General features: G+C 45.1%; 1 protein-coding gene across 1 annotated transcript; it reads left to right on the top strand.

Annotated features, from left to right (window-relative positions):
* The first annotated feature begins 367 nt into the window (after nt 1-367).
* On the top strand, nt 368-2,423 carry LOC123482212 (vegetative cell wall protein gp1-like). Its single transcript, XM_045209047.1, has 3 exons — nt 368-404; nt 749-1,736; nt 1,919-2,423. Exons 1-3 carry the CDS (start codon nt 368-370, stop codon nt 2,421-2,423), a joined length of 1,530 nt encoding a protein of 509 aa, XP_045064982.1.
* Nucleotides 2,424-22,752: the final 20,329 nt, after the last annotated feature.

Raw genomic sequence — 22,752 nt, 5'->3', positions numbered from 1 at the left:
GAGTTCAGAACAGGTTAATGTTTTTCATCATTAATCTTGTTCTGGAGGCAGCTCTGCAGTGGTCATTAGCTGGCACAGCCACGGTCATTAGCTGGCACAGCCACAGTCATTAGCTGGCACAGCCACGGTCATTAGTTGGCACAGCCACGGTCATTAGATGGCACAGCCATAACGTCATAAAATCTGATTTTAAACCTAACCCTAACATTAACCCTAACCTTAACCACACTGCTAACCCTGATGCCTAACTTTAACCTTAAATTATTAATTTTTGTAATGAATTGTTACAATAATTATAGCCAATTTTGACTATGCAGCTGGCCTATCTATGGAGAAATCGCTCAGTTCTGCCTCCAGGACAAGACCCATGACAATAAACGTCAACCTGCGTGTTCAGAGTGTCAGTGAGTGGGCAGGTATCTGTATCTGGAAATTGGAAGAAGAATAGAGCTAGCTTTATCTCACCTCTCCTCTCTGTGTCTCTTCCAAGTAGTGGAAAAACAGTTTGCATAGAACAGGCAGAGAATGCCAAAGCCCCAAACCTAGCTCCATCTCCAGCTCCATCCCCAGCCAAACCCCATCCACAGCTCCACCCCCCAGCCCCATCCCCAGCCCCATCCCCAGCCCAATCCCCAGCCCAATCCCCAGCCCCATCCCCAGCTCCATTCCCAGCTCCAACCCCAGCCCCAGATCTAGCTCCAGCTCTAGCCCCACCCTCAGCCCCCAGCCGCTACGCCCCTCTACCCAGGCCCCAGCCTCTACTCCACTCTAACCAGGCCCCAGCCTCTACTCCCCTCTACCCAGGCCCCAGTCTCTACTCCCCTCTACCCAGGCCCCAGCCTCTACCCAGGCCCCAGCCTCTACTCCCCTCTACCCAGGCCCCAGCCTCTACTCCCCTCTACCCAGGCCCCAGTCTCTACTCCCCTCTACCCAGGCCCCAGCCTCTACCCAGGCCCCAGCCTCTACTCCCCTCTACCCAGGCCCCAGCCTCTACTCCCCTCTACCCAGGCCCCAGCCTCTACTCCCCTCTACCCAGGCCCCAGCCTCTACTCCCCTCTACCCAGGCCCCAGACACCACACCCCTCTACCCAGGCCCCAGCCTCTACTCCCCTCTACCCAGGCCCCAGCCTCTACTCCCCTCTACCCAGGCCCCAGCCTCTACTCCCCTCTACCCAGGCCCCAGACACCACACCCCTCTACCCAGGCCCCAGACTCTACTCCCCTCTACCCAGGCCCCTGCCTCTACTCCCCTCTACCCAGGCCCCAGCCTCTACTCCCCTCTACCCAGGCCCCAGCCTCTACTCCCCTCTACCCAGGCCCCAGCCTCTACTCCCCTCTACCCAGGCCCCAGACACCACACCCCTCTACCTAGGCCCCAGACTCTACTCCCCTCTACTCAGGCCCCAGGCTCTACTCTCCTCTACTCAGGCCCCAGGCTCTACTCCCCTCTACCCAGGCCCCAGACACCACACCCCTCTACCCAGGCCCCAGACTCTACTCCCCTCTACCCAGGCCCCTGCCTCTACTCCCCTCTACCCAGGCCCCAGCCTCTACTCCCCTCTACCCAGGCCCCAGCCTCTACTCCCCTCTATCCAGGCCCCAGCCTCTACTCCCCTCTACCCAGGCCCCAGACACCACACCCCTCTACCTAGGCCCCAGACTCTACTCCCCTCTACTCAGGCCCCAGGCTCTACTCTCCTCTACTCAGGCCCCAGACTCTACTCCCCTCTACCCAGGCCCCAGACTACATGCCTGCCACGTCCACTTGTGCCCCATCTCAGATTCCACAGAATGTCATTTTCACTATGTGGGGATATTGTTTTACTCAGCGGCACATAGCCTTATGGCCCTCTCCAGGGAGTTCCCCCTTGCTCTTTACTCCCACTGCTGTAACCCTCTAACCCCAAACCTTCTCTAGCCCCATCCCCAGCTTCAGCCCCAACCCCAGCTCCATCCCATCCCCAGCTACAGCCCCAACCCCAGCTCCATCCCCAGCTTCAAACCCAGCTCCATCCCAGTCCCAGCCCCCAATCCAGCCCCAACCCCCACTCCATCCCATCCCCAGCTCCAGCCCCAACCCCAGCTCCATCCCCAGCTCTAGCTTCAAACCCAGCTCCACCCCAGCCCCAACTCCATCCCATCCCCAGCTCCAGCCCCAACCCCAGCTCCATCCCATCCCCAGCTCCAGCCCCAGCTCTAGCTTCAAACCCAGCTCCATCCCAGTCCCATCCCCCAATCCAGCTCCATCCCCAGCTCCACCCTCCAGCTCCAACCCCATCCCCAACCTCAACCCCAGCTCCATTCCAAGCTCCAACCCCAGCCCCAGCCCCAGACTCAACTCCATCCCATCTCCAGCTCCAGCCCCAGCTCCAGCTCCAGCTCCATCCCCTCCCATCCCCAGCCCCAAACCTTCTCTAATCTAAAACTCCTATTCATAGACACCGTATTTATACAAATCTGTCACTATACAAATCAGCTCTGTGTTTGTTTACGAAAGGGGACTGGGAGAAACAAATCACTTTATGTTGTTTGGTTGGCTGTTTCCAGGGTTGCTCCTCCAGGGGTGTGGCACACTTAGTGGAGAGAAGGAACAGTGGATGGAGGCAGTATTCCCAGCTCCAACCCCAAGTTCCTTGGTGTCCACATCACCAACGAACTATCATGGTCCAAACACACCAAGACAGTCGTGAAGAGGGCACGACAAAGCCTATTCCCCCTCAGGAGACTAAAAAGATTTGGCATGGGTCCTCAGATCCTCAAAAAATTCTACAGCTGCACCATCGAGAGCATCCTGACTGGTTGCATCACCGCCTGGTATGGCAACTGCTTGGCCTCTGACCGCAAGGCACTACAGAGGGTAGTGCGTACGGCCCAGTACATCACTGGGGCAAAGCTCCCTGCCATCCAGGACCTCTATACCAGGCGGTGTCAGAGGAAGGCCCTCAAAATTGTCAAAGACTCCAGCCACCCTAGTCATAGACTGTTCTCTCTGCTACCGCACGGCCAAGCGGTACCGGAGTGCCAAGTCTAGGTCCAAAAGACTTCTCAACAGCTTCTACCCCCAAGCCATAAGACTCCTGAACAGCTAATCATGGCTACCCGGAATATTTGCACTGCCCCCCACCCCATCCTTTTTACGCTGCTGCTACTCTGTTAAGTATTTATGCATAGTCACTTTAACTCTACCCACATGTACATATTACCTCAACTACCTCAACTAGCCGGTGCCCCCGCACATTGACTATGCAACGGTACCCCCCTGTATATATAGCCTCCCTACTGTCACTTTATTTTACTGTATATATTGCCTCCCTACTGTCACTTTATTTTACTTCTGCTCTTTTTTTCTCAACACTTTTTTGTTGTTGTTTTATTCTTACTTTTTTTGTTTAAAATAAATGCACTGTTGGTTAAGGGCTGTAAGTAAGCATTTCACTGTAATGTCTGCACCTGTTGTATTCGGCGCATGTGACCAATACAATTTGATTTGATTTGATTTAGTTAGTAGTAGCGTAGTGGTAGGAGCTTCTGAGTTTTTTTCTGTTTCCACCATAGTATAAGTTATGTGATCCCTTCCCTCCATCAGCTCCCACTATAGGCTACTATTACTATGTTATTACACACTATTACATACAATAACTAAAATACTATTACATAAAGTTACTATACTATTACAAACAATAACAAAAATACTATTACATAAAATTACTATATTACAAACAATAACTAAAATACTATTACATAAAATTAATATATTACAAACAATAACAAAAATACTATTATATAAAGTTACTATATTACAAACAATAACTGAAATACTATTACATAAAGTTACTATACGATTTCAAACAATAACTAAAATACTATTACATAAAGTTAGTATACTATTACAAACTAACTAAAATACTATAACATAAAGTTGATATATTACAAACAATAACAAAAATACTATTACATAAAGTTACTATATTATTACATACAATAACATACTGTATAGGATACGTCAGCTCTGAGATACTACATTTGAGGAATGCAGTCTACAGTAGGGATCAAGTCTTAGAAACACTTTGTCTTTGTGTGTTATTAATCGGCTATAAAAAACGTCAGATGTTTTTATTAATGAACGAAATGAAAGACTTAGCTGTCTTCAGTGTCTTTAGTGTAACTAATTGGTCATTGATCAGTGATCCATCGTTCTGATAGGGTTTGGCTGAGCCAGCGGAAGTGTCAGTGGTGATTCTGCTGCGGGTGCCCTTCTTTCATGTGATGTGCTCTTCTATTCTGCCCTCTTTAGCAGAGGGCTCACTCACATTGCGACTGCACTTGAAGAAACTTTCAAAGTTCTTGACATTTTCCGACTGACCTTCATGTCTTAAAGTAATGATGGACTGTGGTTTCTCTTTGCTAATTTGAGCTGTTCTTGCCATAATATGGACTTGGTCTTTTACCAAATAGGGCTATCTTCTGTATACCACCCCTACCTTGTCACAACACAACTGATTGGCTCAAACGCATTAAGAAGGAAATAAATTCCACAAATTAACTTTTAACAAGGCACACCTGTTAATTAAAATGAATCCAGGTGACTACCTCATGAAGCTGGTTGAGAGAATGCAAAGAGTGTGCAAAGCTGTCATCAAGGCAAAGGGTGGCTACTTTGAAGAATCTAAAATCTAAAATATATTTTGATTTGTTTAACACTTTTTTGGTTACTACATGATTCCATATTTGTTATTTCATAGTTTTGATGTCTTTACTATTATTCTACAATGTAGAAAATAGTAAAAATAAAGAAAAAACCCTTGAATGAGTAGATGTGTCCACACTTTTGACTGGTACTGTTTATGAAATTATTCTTGAATCATGTAAGAGCTATTCACATAGGCCTACAGTGCGTCCTCAAGAGCAGCTGCTGCAGATTCAATGAACTGCACATATATACAGTAGGGGTCTGGCTCAATCCAAGGATGCTTGCCTGGCTATCCAAACTCCTTGCTTCAGCCAAACGCTACGCCACGCCTACGGACGTGAGTTTATTTTCTGCAATGAGTCTGGATCTGAGTACCTCCCAGACGATTTCTAGAACGCAAACACATTCTAACCATTCTGAATGGTCCCAGAAACCGATGGGTTGGGCCAGAGCTCGAACACACATGGGTAAAGCAGCATTTTGAAAATTCATCATTGGCTTTGATACTCTGATTGGTTAGAGATGATCCAATCGCTGATGACTTTGTTTTGTACAACACCCCTCATTGCGACGTCACCACACAAACGACTTCAATGATGTCAGTCTCAGACTGAAGTATGTAGCGAACATAGAGCAGCGGAATAATTCAGTTTGAGTCGTCCGGCAACAAGGATGCCGCCTTTTGAGGCAGGCAGGAAGGCAGCAGGCAGCTAGCTGCCTTTGGATTGAGACAGACCCCTACTGTAATCTGCAGCACCTCGTATTGAGGACAATCTTTATATGATAAGCTGCTCTTACATCGTTCAAGAATGATTGTATAAATCAGACCAACATCATAAAAAAATGAAGAAAAAAGGCTTTGGCCAAAACAGTCTCTGCTCTGTTTGACATGGCTGCGTGTGTGAGTGTGAGAGAGAGAGAGAGAAAAAGAGAGAGAGAGAGAGGATAGTTCAGTGTCTGCTCTGTTTGACATTCTGTTAATCTGGCAGCTATCTTTGTCTGCCGGGAACTCCCTGGCTAAATCGGGAACAATATCTGCTTTGCTTAAGCGAGGAGGTCTCGCCCTCTTGGCCCTTCTATGGCAATCCACACTTTTCTAATAAAAAGGATGAAAACGCTATGGAAATTTTCCAGAAAGCCAGCACTAAACAAAGACTGTGTTTCTCCAATTTTCAAACAGAGCCTCGTTTTTACCCTGTTTTGGTCCCAGTAAAACTAGATGACGAGTCACATTCTAGTGTTATTCACAGTTTTGTTCCACTTGACAACAAGCAAGGAAAGTTGCATCTGAAAAGCTGTAGTATAGGCAGTCTGGCACACAGTAAAGAAGTCTACACTCAGTGACTAAATCACTTAGCATCGGAACTAGGAGGAGGCCAGCTACACACAGTAAAGAAGTCTACACTCAGTGACTAAATCACTTAGCATCGGAACTAGGAGGAGGCCAGCTACACACAGTAAAGAAGTCTACACTCAGTGACTAAATCACTTAGCATCGGAACTAGGAGGAGGCCAGCTACACACAGTAAAGAAGTCTACACTCAGTGACTAAATCACTTAGCATCGGAACTAGGAGGAGGCCAGCTACACACAGTAAAGAAGCCTACACTCAGTGACTAAATCACTTAGCATCGGAACTAGGAGGAGGCCAGCTACACACAGTAAAGAAGCCTACACTCAGTGATTAAATCACTTAGCATCGGAACTAGGAGGAGGCCAGCTACACACAGTAAAGAAGCCTACACTCAGTGACTAAATCACTTAGCATCGGAACTAGGAGGAGGCCAGCTACACACAGTAAAGAAGCCTACACTCAGTGACTAAATCACTTAGCATCGGAACTAGGAGGAGGCCAGCTACACACAGTAAAGAAGTCTACACTCAGTGACTAAATCACATAGCATTGGAACTAGGAGGAGGCCAGCTACATCAAATGCAAATGGTTGGCAACTCCTGAAATGTGTGTGGGTGTGTACTGTGTAACCAGATGACATAGACGTAGCAGAGAAATGCCAGACTTTGAAGTATCACAGCTTTGGAAGGCTGGTGGTGTGGTGATAGCCAGTAAAAAGACAGATGTGAAATTCGGAATAAGATACTGTAAATTCTATGTCGGAGCCTCTAATTCCATATTCCATTGATATCTGTGCCATTGCATTTGATACCGTTTTCATGGTCTCAACTTCATAGTTTTCAGCATATACCGCACATACCATCATCTCCCCACCAACTGTCTGGGTTTCTCTGTGAAGATTGAACAGCCCTTGGAGGAGGTTTGTAGCAGCTGTCTCTCCAACTGGACATGTCCGGGTCTTAGTTGGCTGCTGCCTGGTATTCTTGGCACATGTTGTTCCTCCTGTGCTGTGGAGGGTGAGTCTTTCCTCCTGTGAAGGCTGGAAGGCGGAGTGGAGGGGCACTGGGCAGGGGGTGGATTCCCCTGCAGGGAGGGGCAGATGGAATTGGTGGTCCTTGGCTACTGAGGCAGCTGAGGTGTGTGTGTGTGTTGTGTGTGTGTGTGTGTGTGTGTGTGTGTGTGTGTGTGTGTGTGTGTGTGTTGTGTGTGTTGTGTGTGTTGTGTGTGTGTGTTGTGTGTGTTGTGTGTGTGTGTGTGTGTGTGTGTGTGTGTGTGTGTGTGTGTGTGTGTGTGTGTGTGTGTGTGTGTTGTGTGTGTGTGTGTGTGTGTGTGTGTGTGTGTGTGTGTGTGTGTGTGTGTGTGTGTGTGTTGTGTGTGTGTGTGTGTGTGTGTGTGTGTGTGTGTCCTTGTCTACCGGGGAACTGAAAGAGGTGGGGGGGGGGGCAATTTCCTTTTACCAAATATTTCACTGTCTCCATCCTTCTCCCAGTCTGTCAGTCCCCACTTCATCTTATGAGCCAGACTTTACAGAGACACATTCATCCGGTTTCACAAGTCCAGTCCCCACCCAGTCTGTGCATTTTATAATGGTCTATGCCATGGTCATATCAGTATCAGTGACGTGTGCAAGTTGGTTAATCCCTATGTATCTTTTCTTGAACCTAATGAAAGGGTTTCTGAAGGAGAGTCATTCCACCTCAAAAAGCACAAGAAATAGGATTTCAATTATTTTGTTGAAAGATTATTTGAACTCTGAGAAATTAAGCTAATTGTTGCACCTAAATTGGCCATTTCAATTTATAGGATTCATATCATATTCAATAAATATAGTACCCAACATCTGATTTGGACCACACCTTTTCTTAACAATGATTAAGACGTGAGGAATCCGAATAAATGGCCAAAAGCCACCCATGGACCACCCAAACACCACACCAAGCTAAGCTGCTAGCCATCAAGAGACAGGTTGAAGCCTGCTTAACAGAGACGCTAAGCTGCTAGCCATCAAGAGACAGGTTGAAGCCTGCTTAACAGAGACGCTAAGCTGCTAGCCATCAAGCTAATGAAATTGGTACCTGATGAGTTTTGCAATGGAGCCCTCTTTGTCTGGAGAACTAAATGAACGGTTCCAGCGCTGTAGGAGTTTATTTTTAGTAATTTAGCAGACGCTCTTATCCAGTGAGTGCATACATTTTTCATACTGGCCCCCCGTGGGAAACGAACACACAACCCTGGCATTGCAAGTGCCATGCTCTACCAACTGAGCTACAGGGGACCTGTATCTATTGCGCTTTTGTTTCGGGACAAACCGGATCACTCGGAGTTCCAATGCGGCAATTGTTTGCTTGCCGAGGATTATAGGCTTGAGGTGGCTTCCTTGATCACGCAGGTCGCCAGCCTACGGAAGAAACTGGGGAAAACGCAGAGTGGAATGTTTACATTTTCTACGCCGGTGGCTGGACGGCGTTCGAGCTTGTTGGCTACATCTCCGCCTTGCCCGGAGCTCCACCATCTGATAGCGCCGTCGAAGGAGCACAGCATGAAGAGAAAGGCAATCAACGAGGGTCGCATGTCACGAGCCGTGGAAGCCGAAGACAGCGACCTCCGCAAAGCAGTCTACACTCCCAACGAGAGGCCCGGAGCGGATACAAACAACTAATAGTTTTGCCGTACTGGAGCCTGATCTTCCTGGACATTCATCGCTGGGGGTGACTGTGTCTGCGGCCGCAGTGCCTACTACTACGATTTCGAAGTCGACGTCGGCAACCTTCCGTCCCTGCTCTGGATCGAGTGGTGCTTCTCCATCTGTCGGAGGCCTGCATCCTGTGAAGCGTGGGAGTGGGCGAATTTCCTCATCCTTCTCGCCAGCCGTGATTTTGGGCAGCTCCATGGTAAGAAATGTGACCGTTCCTGGTGCAAAAACAATGTCCTATCCCAGAGCTTGAGTAAATGACATTACTAAGCTGCTCCCGAATGTACTATTTCAGGACATGGAAATCGATTCTATCGTAGTCCATGTGGGTTTTAATGACATTATGAAGGGCAGCTCTGAACAGTTGAAACTGGATTTTAAAGAGCTGATTGACTCTCTGCTAGACACTAATAAAAAACCCATCATATCTGGCCCTGTGCCCTCTCTGAATCGTGGCATTGAACGCTTTAGCAGGATTCTTGCTCTTCACAACTGGCTACGTGATTATTATAACTTTTGTTGACAATTTCGATACCTTTTGGAAACCAAACACGTTTTATAAGGAGGATGGGATCCACCCAAATCATTTGGGTTCCTGGATCCTTTCACAGCATTATAAGGCTGCGTTGAGACAATGACTTAGCAATGACCCAAGCCCAGCTCAGCTAATCCCTACCATTGTAACGCAGAGTTGTCAAAATGCTTCAGCAAATGTACATTACATCAGGGGCGTCGATAGTCACAATATAAGTACCCTCATTTATGTCCCTCTAACTGCCCTGAATGCCACCGCTGATCCTACAGCTATTGTGTGCAGTAATCATGTGCCTAAGAACCAGATTTATACTGTTAGCACTGAGCCGGTGTACCCGAGGAGGCAGTCCACTTTGTGCAGCTCACCCTGCACTAACATACAGAACATCAGCACATCTACTGCTGCTAAGCTTCCCAGTAAAGCAATAAAAACAAGTAAGCATCCCAGAAGAAAAGTGCTCGAAATAGCCCACGTTAACATATGTAGCTTAAGAAACAAGGTTCATGAAATCAATAATTTGCTATTAACAGATGACATTCATATTCTGACTATCTCTGAAACTCACTTAGATAATACCTTTGATGATACAGTGGTAGCAATACAAGGTTATAACATTTACAGAAAAGATAGCAATGCCAATGGTGGAGGTGTTGCTGTTTATATTCAGAACCAAATTCCTGTGAAGATTAGAGAGGATCTCATGTTAAATACTGTTGAAGTATACAGTCCCGTGTAGCTCAGTTGGTAGAGCATGGCGTTTGCAACGCCAGGGTTGTGGGTTCGACTCCCACGGGGGGGCCAGTATGAAACAAAAAAATTTATGCACTCACTAACTGTAAGTCACTCTGGATAAGAGTGTCAGCTAAATGACTAAAATGTAAGTAATATGGCTACAGGTTCATCTGCCTCACCTAAAGCCAATTCTGGTGGAAAACTGCTATAGACCACCAAGTGCTAACAGTCAGTATCTGGATAACGTGTGAAATGCTTGATAATGTATGTGATATCGATAGAGAGGTATACTTTCTGGGTGATTTATATATTGACTGGCTTTCATCAGGCTGCCCACTCAAGAGAAAGCTTTAAACTGTAACCAGTGCCTACAACCTGGTTCAGGTTATCAGTCAACCTACCAGGGTGGTTACAAACAGTACAGGAATTAAATCATCAACATGTATTGATCATATCTTTCTGTTTGAAAGAAGTATCCAAATCCATTGGATGTAGTGATCACAATATAGTAGCCATATCTAGGAAAACCAAAGTTCCAAAGGCTGGGCCTAATATAGTGTATAAGAGGTCATACAATATGTTTTGTAGTGATTCCTATGTTGTTGATGTAAAAAATATATGTTGGTCCGTGGTGTGTAATGAGGAGCAAACAGACACTGCACTTGACATATTTATGAAATTGCTTATTCCAGTTACTAATAAGCATGCACCCATTAAGAAAATGACTGTAAAAACTGTTAAATGCCTGTGGCTTGATGAGGAATTGAAAAATGGTATGGTTGAGAGGGATGAGGCAAAAGGAAAGGCAAATAAATATGGCTGCACAACCGATTGGCAAACGTATTGCAAATTGAGAAATCATGTGACTAAACTGAATAAAAAGAAGAAGAAACAACACTATGAAACAAGGATAAATGACATAAAGAATTATAGTAAAAAGCTTTGTAGCACCTTAAATGAAATTTTGGGAAAAAAGGCAAACTCAGCTCCATCATTCATTGAATCAGATGGCTCATTCATCACAAAACCAATTGATATTGCCAACTACTTTTTTTTAAATTCATTGGCAAGATTAGCAAACTTTTGCTACACTGCAAACAATTGCTGACACTACACATCCAAGTATATCTGACCAAATTATGAAAGACAAGCATTGTAATTTTGAATTCCATAAAGTGAGTGTGAAAGAGGAGAACAATTATTGTTGTCTATTAACAATGACAAGCCACCGGGGTCTGACAACTTGGATGGAAAATTGCTGAGGATAATAGCGGACGATATTGCCACTCCTATTTGCCATATTTTCAATTTAAGCCTACTAGAGTGTGTTTGCCCTCAGGCTTGGAGGGAAGCAAAAGTCATTCCACTACCTAAGAATAGTAAAGCCCCCTTTACTGGCTCAAACAGCCAACCAATTAGCCTGTTACCAATCCATAGTAAACTATTGGAAAAAATGGTGTTTGACCAGATACAATGCTATTTTACTGTAAACAAATTGACAACAAACTTTCAGCATGCTTATAGAAAAGGACATTCAACAAGCACAGCACATACACAAATGACTGATGATTGGCTGAGAGAAATTGATGATAAAAAGATTGTGGGGGCTGTTTTGTTAGACTTCATTGTGGCTTTTGACATTATCGATCATAGTCTGCTGCTGGAAAAATGTATGTGTTATGGCTTTACACCCCCTGCTATAATGTGGATAAAGTGTTACTTGTCTAACAGAACACAGAGAGTGTTCTTTAATGGAAGCCTCTCAAACATAATCCAGGTAGAATCAGGAATTCCCCAGGGCAGCTGTCTAGGCCCCTTGCTTTTTCCCATCTTTACTAACGACATGCCACTGGCTTTGAGTAAAGCCAGTGTGTCTATGTATGCGGATGACTCAACACTATACACGTCAGCTACTACAGCAACTGAAATAACTGCAACACTTAAAAGAGTTGCATTTAGTTTCGGAATGGGTGGCAAGGAATAAGTTAGTCCTAAATATTTCCTAAACTAAAAGCATTGTATTTGGGTCAAATCATTCACTAAACCCTAAACCTCAACTACATCTCGTAATGAATAATGTGGAAATTGAGCAAGTTGAGGTGACCCTGGATTGTGGACTGTCATGGTCAAAGCATATGGATACAACAGTAGCTAAAATGGGGAGAAGTATGTCCATAATTAAGCGCTGCTCTGCCTTCTTAACAACACTATCAACAAGGCATGTCCTACAGGCCCTAGTTTTGTCGCTCCTAGACTACTGTTCAGTAGTGTGGTCAGGTGCCACAAATGAAATTGCAGTTGGCTCAGAACAGGGCAGCACGGCTGGCCCTTAAAAGTAAACGGAGAGCTAACATTGATGAGATGCATGTCAGTCTCTCCTGGCTCAGAGTGGAAGAGAGATTGACTTCATCACTGCTTGTTTTTGTGAGACGTGTTGACGAGCTGAATGTACCGAGCTGTCTGTTTGGAATACTGGACACCCATGCATACCCCACAAGACATGCCACCAGAGGTCTCTTCACTGTCCCCAAGTCCAGAATGGACTATGGGAGGCGCACATTATTACATAGAGCCATGACTGCATGGAACTCTATTCCACATCAGGTAACTGATGCAAGCAATAGAATCAGATTTTAAAAAACTGGTAAAAATACACCTTGTGGAACAGCGGGGACTGTGAAGAGACACACACACAGGCACATACACACATACATATAGACACTCACTCTACACACACGTACACATGGATGTTGTATTGTAAATATGTGATAGTGGAGTAGTGGCCTGAGGGAACACACTAAATGTATTGGGTAAAGTGTTATGAAATATAATGTCATGTAATATTTTTAATTGTATATAACTGCCTTAATGGTGCAGGACCCCAGGAAGAGCAGCTGCTGCCTTGGCAGCAGCTAATGGGGATCCTTAATAAATACAAATACAAATACCAAGTCCACCCCAACGGCCAGTATACAGTATCAGTTCTCTATGTTAGACAAGTAGCATGAATCTGTGGCTTGGAGTATTCTTTATTCATACTACGCAATGTATTCTCACTGGTTTTTGTGATTGTTTTTTCCCCCCCTGTTCAGAGAAATTAGCCATTGAAGTCACTTGCATTTCCCCCCATAAATTAGTGGGCACTGGTCAAAAGTAGAGCACTACATAGGGAATAGAGTGCCATTTAGGATGCAGACAACATAGGCTGACTAGTAACAGATGGGTGATTCTCATGAAACCAACTGAAACCATGTGCATATTAAGGCTCACTATGCTTGGTTTCTGTCTCTTTAAATTGTTTTGGGCTTAAATGTTATTTTTGTGTTTGTTTTTTAAATAAAATGTTTACTCAAAATCTCATTACCGTATTGTGTCCAGGTCAATTTTGTAAGACATTACATGCATATAATTTATAAAAATAACTAACATATTTAATTAAAACCTATGAAATATTGTTTAAAGTGGTACATATTCAAAGACAGTTATTATTTCTGGGTATTCACATAACAAACAAGTCATATTTTTTATCTGAGCACGTGTTTCTCATTATCGTGGCATTTCTTCAAGTTCCTGTTCAAATGCGTCTTTTTTTTAATAAAAAAAATTGGACCCATAATGCATTACTAAGAAGAGAAGATCGAAGATGGCTACAATGTAAGCTAGTCTTTTCTCTTTTATTATGTTTAAATTTGATAATTGTCCTCGTACACCCCATTTACCAATTTTAGATTATCATTGCCGTAACTGTGTAATACTTGATGTTTGAGCAAAATCATTGACTAAATTATTTACAGTATAATAGATTAGAAAGACCATAAATTGATTATGTAATTGTTTTTGCTGAGTCATAATGGCTTCTGCCATTATTAGCTACATTTGCTGAGGGCTTAATGATAAAAACAGTTTCTGATGCATGTACAATGTAACTCCATCACGCTATGTGCGCAACAGATACACCGCTAACCAAACAACAGTGCTAGATGCATGCACACTTGAATTAAAGGGTAACTACACTCAACATTTACATTTGTTCAACGTTTCTGACAAAATAATGTGTCTCCTGATGTGGTTTAAGCATTGTTAGCACATCCAATTGTGTTTTTCTATTACAAAAGTGTGAATTTGAAAGATCTGAATAACCACCAACCCTCCCCCTTCCATGAACTTTCGCATCCCACCACTGCAAAAAAAATGATAGGGGAAACACTGAGTTAGATGGGGGAGAGGTTGATAAAGAGGTCCTCTGCTTTTTTTAACATTTACATTTACATTTTACGTCATTTAGCAGACGCTCTTATCCAGAGCGACTTACAGTTAGTGCATACATTATTATTTTCATACTGGCCCCCCGTGGGAAACGAACCCACAACCCTGGCGTTGCAAACGCCATGCTCTATCAACTGAGCTACCTCCCTGCCTGCCATTCCCTCCCCTACCCTGGACGACGCTGGGCCAATTGTGCGCCGCCCCATTGGTCTCCCGGCTGCGGCCGGCTACAGCAGAGCCTGGATTTGAACCAGGATCTCTAGTGGCACAGCTAGCACTGCAATGCAGTGCCTTAGACCACTGCGCCACTCGGCGCAAACTAGTCCTGCAAGCTCTGGTTTTGTCGCACCTTGTTGTATGGTCAGGTGCACCAAAATAATGACTAGAAAAGCTGTAGCTAGAGCAGAGCAGCACGTCTGGCCCCGAAATGTACACGAAGGGTCAATGTCAATAACATGTAGGTCAGACTCTCCTTGTTCAGAGTGGAGGAGAGATTTACTGCATCACTGCTGGTCTTTGTAAGAAGTATTGATGTGCTGAAAGTACAGAATTGTCTGTTCAGCCAGTTAAAACACAGCTCAAAACCTATACATACCCCACAAGAAACACAATCAGAGGTCTCTTCACAGTCGCCAAGTCCAGAAGAGCGGCTGGGAGACTCACATTACTGTATAGAGCAATAACTACATGGAATTCTCTTCCACCTCAGGTAACTCAGGCAAGCAATACATTTTGTTAAAAAAAAAAAAACAGGATAAAACAGCACCTCAAGGAACAATGAGGAGACACACTCTAACACACACACACACACACACACACACACATCATTCTTATTCTTATTAATTTAATTATTTTTCTTTATTTTCTCTTATTATTATTACTTCTAAAATAGTCGTATTGTTTGTTTAGTCGTAGTGTTCTTAGTAAAACATGTGTGTTGCTGCTCCTGTTCATTACAGTTCTGCATTTTGTCATGCTCTACGTTTTGTGTGAACCTCAGGAAGAATAGCTGCTGCTTCTTCAACAGCTAATGGGGATCAGAATAAAAATTAAAAATAAAATCATTTGGGGTCATCAAATCATCTTAAAGTAAATGTATTATGTTATACAATCCTCTTCTTTTTTTTTTTTTACACTGCTTCAGATGGTTCATATGGTTAAAAATGATCTGTTTTGCTCTTGATGAAGTACTGTTTGCTCATTTGCTCATTACTGTAATGCGGTCTCTCATCTACCATAACATGGATCTCATTACCGAAATGCATCATCAATGATAAAATATTCCTAGAATAATATTACAGAAATCAAAATATTTGAGCTGTGCATAAAATGTGTAATTTGCTCTTTATATTTATGTACTTTTTTTTTTATATTAATAATAGTTTAAAACAGAAATAATAAAACAAATCCAGGTTATGAACATGAGACACGTTACGTTAATGAGATCTGATTAAAATCAAAATGTCATTTTTTATGAAATATTGTTGTAATAACTCTCCTGTATCTCAGGTTTAAAAAAATTGCAACATTTTCACCTTGCTATTTTTTGTTTCTAACTTTACAAGTGTTAGGGTAATGAGTTTTGTATGTGCATGGTCTTGGAAAATGTGTAAAAAATCATTAAATCTGAACAGTTAAGATGATTAATTTAACATAGACAATAATTTAAGATGGTAATTTATCCATTACAAAATAAAAAATGTTTGTATTTTCAAAATTGACCAAGAGTAATACCAAGTTCGTGAGAATCACCCAGATGCTGGTTCTGGTGGTGAGTGAGATCTCGACTAGCCATACCCTAATATAAACACCCTCCTTCACGGCACTGCCCTTATCTTGCCATGGACTCTCTCGCCACACCCAAACGGACAATCTTCACCATTCACACTTTCTCTCTCACACAGGCACACCCACGCAGGCACATGCACGCGGGCACGCACGTACACACACACAAAATTATTTCTTCCTAATCTAACAGACCAACAGGAAAAGGAACGGTAAGGCGAGGGCAAAAACGGTGGAAACAAAAACTCAGTGCCTCAATAAATAAGAATAAGATGATCTCAGCGTTAATGGAGGTCAGCAGAGGCTCCAGCTCTATTAGCTGGCCTGCCCAGGTCCTCGGTCTAAACAACGCTGACGGTGTGACTCAAACAGCCTCAAAAAGCATAATAAATAAATGACAGAAGTGTCATATCCGGATCATCAGGGATCGCTGCACAGCCTGAACAGACTGCCCTGTCTGTTGTTCACTCAACACTGCTGTGAACGGAGCATGTGAGGACAATGGAGAAAGATGTGTTTGCTGTGACCTCTGCTGGCGAAGAGAGGAACCTGCACCTTAGTGCATCATTGTACTCATGATATTCATGTCTCAGGTCTCATGTAGATGGAGCCCTTGACTCAACGCAGTTTGCATACAGGAAGAACAGATCAGTGAAGGATGCAGTCCTGACGGTGTTGCACAGTGCCGTGACACACCTGGGGAGGCCTCACTCTTATGTGAGCTTCCTTTTCCTGGACTTCTCCTGTGGTTTTAACTGCATGCAGCCTCACCACAAACTATCCTACCTATAGGTGGACCCCAGCATTACCTTGTGGGTGCTGGACTTCCTGTTGAACAGGGGGAGGTATGTCAAGTTCAACAACACAACATCCCTTCCTCTGTGTACTTCTACCGGTTCCCCCCCAAGGAACTGTCATCTCTCCAGTGCTATTTTCCATTTACGCCAATGACCTGAGAGGTTCTTGGCAGTGAAATATACAGATGACACCGCCCATGTCGACCTCTAAGATGACACACTGCACTTCCAAACAGAAGTTAACAGGGTTCATGACTGGTGCAATAACAACTACAAAACAAAATAACTGCTCATTGATTTCCGGAGGAAGGCAAACCCAGTGAGACACCTAGTCCTGGGTGGTGAAGAGGTAGAGAGAGTGGAGAGTTTTAAGTACCTGGGAACCATCATGGACACTCTCTTTTAATGCCAACTGGCAGAACATCAATACAAAGTGCCAACAACGACTGTACCTCCTGCGAAGGATACCCTCCAACTACTGCACCAGACTGAGACAACTCTATGTCAACACCCAGATACCTTCCAACTACTGCACCAGACTGAGACAACTCTATGTCAACACCCAGATACCTTCCAACTACTGCACCAGACTGAGACAACTGGATGTCAACACCCAGATACCTTCCAACTACTGCACCAGACTGAGACAACTCTATGTCCAACACCCAGATACCTTCCAACTACTGCACCAGACTGAGACAACTCTATGTCAACACCCAGATACCTTCCAACTACTGCACCAGACTGAGACAACTCTATGTCAACACCCAGATACCTTCCAACTACTGCACCAGACTGAGACAACTCTATGTCAACACCCAGATACCTTCCAACTACTGCACCAGACTGAGACAACTCTATGTCAACACCCAGATACCTTCCAACTACTGCACCAGACTGAGACAACTGGATGTCAACACAAGGCTACTCTCCAACTACTGCACCTGCCATATAGAGAGTGTGCTGACTTTCTGTTTAATGGTGAGACTTTCTGTTTACTGGCCTGGTACAGTGGGCTGTCAGTAGCCTGGTACGGTGGGCTGTCAGTGGCCTGGTACAGTGGGCTGTTAGTGGCCTGGTACTTTGGGCTGTCAGTGTCCTGGTACTTTGGGCTGTTAGTGGCCTGGTACTTTGGGCTGTCAGTGGCCTGGTACGGTGGGCTGTCAGTGGCTTGGTACGGTGGGCTGTCAGTGCCTGGTACTTTGGGCTGTCAGTGGCCTGGTACTTTGGGCTGTCAGTGGCCTGGTACTTTGGGCTGTCAGTGGCCTGGTACGGTGGGCTGTCAGTGGCCTGGTACGGTGGGCTGTCAGTGGCCTGGTACTTTGGGCTGTCAGTGGCCTGGTACGGTGGGCTGTCAGTGGCCTGGTACGGTGGGCTGTCAGTGGCCTGGTACTTTGGGCTGTCAGTGGCCTGGTACTTTGGGCTGTCAGTGGCCTGGTACTTTGGGCTGTCAGTGGCCTGGTACTTTGGGCTGTCAGTGGCCTGGTACCGTGGGCTGTCAGTGGCCTGGTACTTTGGGCTGTCAGTGGCCTGGTACTTTGGGCTGTCAGTGGCCTGGTACGGTGTGGTACTTTGGGCTGTCAGTGGCCTGGTACTTTGGGCTGTCAGTGGCTAATAAGGGTATCCTCAGGCGGACTGTGAACATGGAGTCCAAGCTCAGTGGGCTGCAGTGCAGGGGACTTCAGAACCTCTATGATAAACGGGCAAGGGACAAGGACAAACGCATCATAGAGGACCGCACACACAATCTTGCCCAATGTTTTGAGCTGCTGCCTTCCGGAAGGAGTTTAAGGGTCCCACTGTTCAGCAAGAATAGGAGCAAGGCAAGCTTCATTCTATCAGCCACCGGGCTGCTGAACCGTGGGACATAGCACAGAGGTGGAGACCCAATACATGGTGAGTAGGCCGCAGAGACTTTGAATATGTGTAAATGTAAGTGTGACTTGTGTACTAACTTTCCAGTTTTCCATACTCCATGTATTATAGTGTGTTGTGTTTGTGTATTTGTATGCTTATGTCCCAGAATGAATGTCCATGTAACTGGACAATAAAGTACAAAAGTACAGTATATCTTATCGTATCGCATGGAAGTCATGAAGAATGGGACAATAGTGCCCCCTGCTGTCTAATACTTGTATACAATACACTTCATTGCAAAAATATGGTTGTACTGTTGAGCTTCTGTACTTTAGGTGGCTTACTCAATAACTGCTGTTTGAATTTAGTAATAGCACACACCATGGACTGTATCATGTTTGCATGGAATAGGATTGTATACATAGAATAATAACTGATGGGGGATTTGGGACCCTAAGGGGTTTCTCTGGATTTTTAGCATGCTCCAAAAGGATGTTGGGAAAGCAGTTGTATTATTGCTACATTTCCTGTCGCCCACTGAGATATTCCACAGATTTGGCATGAGTGATGATACATTTCCTCTACATGAGTCAGAGCACACACGCACAGGCACACGCATGGACACCCACATACCCACACACCAGTACAGGAATGGAGTGGTGGAGTAACAACAATCCCATTATCTCAAAGCCTTCCTCAGTGATAATGTTGTCTGTGTCCCAAATGGCACCCTATTCCCTATATAGTGCACTACTTTTGACCAGAGCAGCCTGTGTTCTGGATGTAATTACAACTCCTGGTAAAGGGATTCAGGTATTCAGGCCAGAGAAGAAGTTAAAAGGCAGAGAAAACCTCATCCTCAGACAAGTGGAATGGAGGCTGGAAACTGGCTTAATTGACTTCCTCTGTTTTCTCTGTTTCTCCTATGTCTCTCGCAGTTGTCTGACCATGACCGTGTCACAGACAGGGCTATGGGAAGAGGAGAGAGAGGGGAGAGGTCATCAAGGCTGCGTTCCAGGCTGACTATATTACAGTCACCTGCCAGATCTCAAAACATATCAACTGTGAAGCCGATGATGTGGCATGTAACCATTGGTTGATGAGCACAATGTGACTGTTATGTAGTCAACCTGGAACGGGGGCAGTATCTTTCTGGCCAATTAAACGTCACTGCCTGACTCAGTGTGGTTCATTAGGGAAAACAGCTGGATTGTACAGCGCTCTGATATCACAAACATCTGGATGAAAAGCCAGCCAATCAAAGACAACATCTGTACAGCAGCCAGAGAGCAGCCAAGCAAACAAACAGCATGATGCAGGAACTCATATTCACAGTTCCCAGTTCCCCACAAACACACACGCATGTACGCACGCGCAAGTGCAAATGTTCTTCTTGTTCAAATTGCCTACAGGACAGTTACGGTAGCACAGACTGGAATATGTTCCGGAGTTCATCCGATGGCATTGCAGAGTTTACCACATCAGTACATCGATGAAGTCGTCCCCACAGTGACTTTACATACTGAACATATCCCAACCAGAAGCAATGGATTACAGGCAACATCCGCACTGAGTTAAGGGCTAGAGCTGCCACTTTCAAGGAGCGGGACACTAATCCAGACTCTTAGAAGAAATCCCGTTACGACCTCAGACGAGCCATCAAACAGGCAAACAGTCAAAACAGGTCTAAGATTGAATCCTACTACTCCGGCTCGGATGCTCGACGGATTACCAGAGCATGCGCTGACCAGCTGGCAAGTGTCTTCCTTGACATTTTCAACCTCTGTAACCTCTGTAATACCTACATGTTTCAAGTGGACCACCACAGTTCCTGCGCCCAAGAGACTATCGCCCTGTAACACTCACATCTGTAGCGATGAAAGGCTTTGAAAGGCTGGTCATGGCTCACATCAACACCATCTCCCAGACACCCTGGACCCACTCCAATTCACATACCACCCCAACAGATCCACAGATGATGCAATCTCTATTGCACTCCACACTGCCCTCTCCCACCTGGACAAGAGGAACACCTATGTGAGAATGCTGTTCATTGACTACAGCTCATCATTCAACACCAGTGTCCTCCAAGCTCATCACTAAGCTAAGGACCCTGGGACTGAACACCTCTCTCTCTCTGCAACTGAATTCTGGACTTCCTGACAGGCCACCCCCAGGTGGCGAGGGTAGGCAACAACACATCCGCCACGTTGACCCTCAACACGGGGGCCCCTCAGGGGTGTGTGCTTAGTCCCCTCCCTGTTCACCCACGACTGTGTGGCAGCGCACAACTCCAACACCATCATTAAGTTTGCTGACGACATGACAGCGTTAGGCCTGATCACCGACGATGATGAGACAGCCTATAGGGAGGAGGTCAGAGACCTGGCAGTGTGGTGCCAGGACAAAAACCTCTCCCTAAACATCAGCAAGACAAAGGAGCTGATCGTGGACTACAGGAAACGGCGGGCCGAGCATGCCCCCATTCACATCGACGGGGCTGTATTGGAGCGGGTCGAGAGCTTCAGGTTCCTCTGTGTAAACATCACTAAGGATCTATTATTGTCCACACACACCAACAGAGTCGTGAAGAGGGCATGACAATGCCTCTTCCCCCTCAGGAGGCTGAAAAGATTTGGCATAGGCCAGATCCTCAAAGTTCTACAGCTGCACCATTGAGAGCATCTTGGGATGGCAACTGTGTAAAGTCCAGTACATCACTGGGGCCGAGCTCCCTGCCATCCAGGACCTCTATACCAGGCGATGTCAAAGGAAAGCCCTAAAAATGGTCAAAGACTTCAGCCACCCAAGTCATAGACTGTTCGCTCTGCTACCGCATGGCAAGCTGCACCGCTGCACCAAGTCTGGAACCAACAGGACCCTGAACAGCTTCTACCCCCATGCCATAAGACTGCTAAATAGTTAGTTAAATACTTAACCAAATAGCTGTTAGTTAACTAATTTTACTCATCACATACGCTGCTGCTACTGTTTATAATCTATCCTGTTGCCTAGTCACTTTAAACCTACCTATATGTACATATACAGTATACCTCAATTACCTCATACCCCTGCACATCAACTCGGTACTGGTACCCCTTGTATATAGCCAAGTTATCGTTACTCATTGTGTATTTATTATTACTTTTATTATTACATGTTATTACTTTTCTATTATTCCTCTATTTTTCTCTCTGCATTGTTGGGAAGGGCCCGTAAGTAAGCATTTCACTGTTAGTCTACACCTGTTGTTTACAAAGCATGTGACAAATAAAATTTGATTTGAGAGCACATTGGCTTGGGTTAGATCCCTGTTGATGAATGCAGGCTAGGATAGTGTAGTCACAAGAGGATGCTGTCTGGTTGTAATTCCAATAAGCTGGACAACAATGTCGGTAAAAGTATAGAAGTGCCACCCTACAGTGACATATAGGCAGACATGCACGCACATACACAAGCGCACACACAAGCGGGCGCACACACACAAGGGCGCGCACACACACACACTGTTACTTAATCTTGAATGTGCAAGTAGACAAAAGTATACCTGCCTACTGTTGCATAGAATTACTTCACTGCGAGTGCACTTATGGTAAAATATATATAGACCTGTGATTGGCTTACCATGGTCACATGACTGCAGATTTTGGTCCCTCTGCACTTGGCTTAGTAATTGTAGTTTCCATATGATATAGATCAGATGTACACCACGGACTTCCTCCATGCCTCCATTTACATTGAAAACCACCTCAACAAACACAGAGGAAGAACCAGAGACCTAGGAGACAATCTCTGCTCTGATAAAATACCCTATCTGTGTCTCTCTCTCGGTCTGTCTGTCTGTCTGTCTGTCTCTCTCTGTCTCTGTCTGTCTGCTTGCCTGTCTGTTGGTGTGTCAGTCTGTCTGTCTGTCAGTCTGTCTGTTGGTCTGTCTGTCTTATTGTCTGTCTGCCTCGGCCATGTTTTCATGGTAACCATCTCCTTGCTTGGACCCAGACATATCACACACCACAGCTCTCTAGATGAGGCATCATTGAAGCTGTC

Source organism: Coregonus clupeaformis, chromosome 29 (genome assembly GCF_020615455.1).
Source record: "Coregonus clupeaformis isolate EN_2021a chromosome 29, ASM2061545v1, whole genome shotgun sequence".
Lineage (NCBI taxonomy): Eukaryota > Metazoa > Chordata > Actinopteri > Salmoniformes > Salmonidae > Coregonus > Coregonus clupeaformis.
Note: the sequence above shows the minus strand (reverse complement) of the source record. Positions and strands in the feature narration are given on the sequence as shown.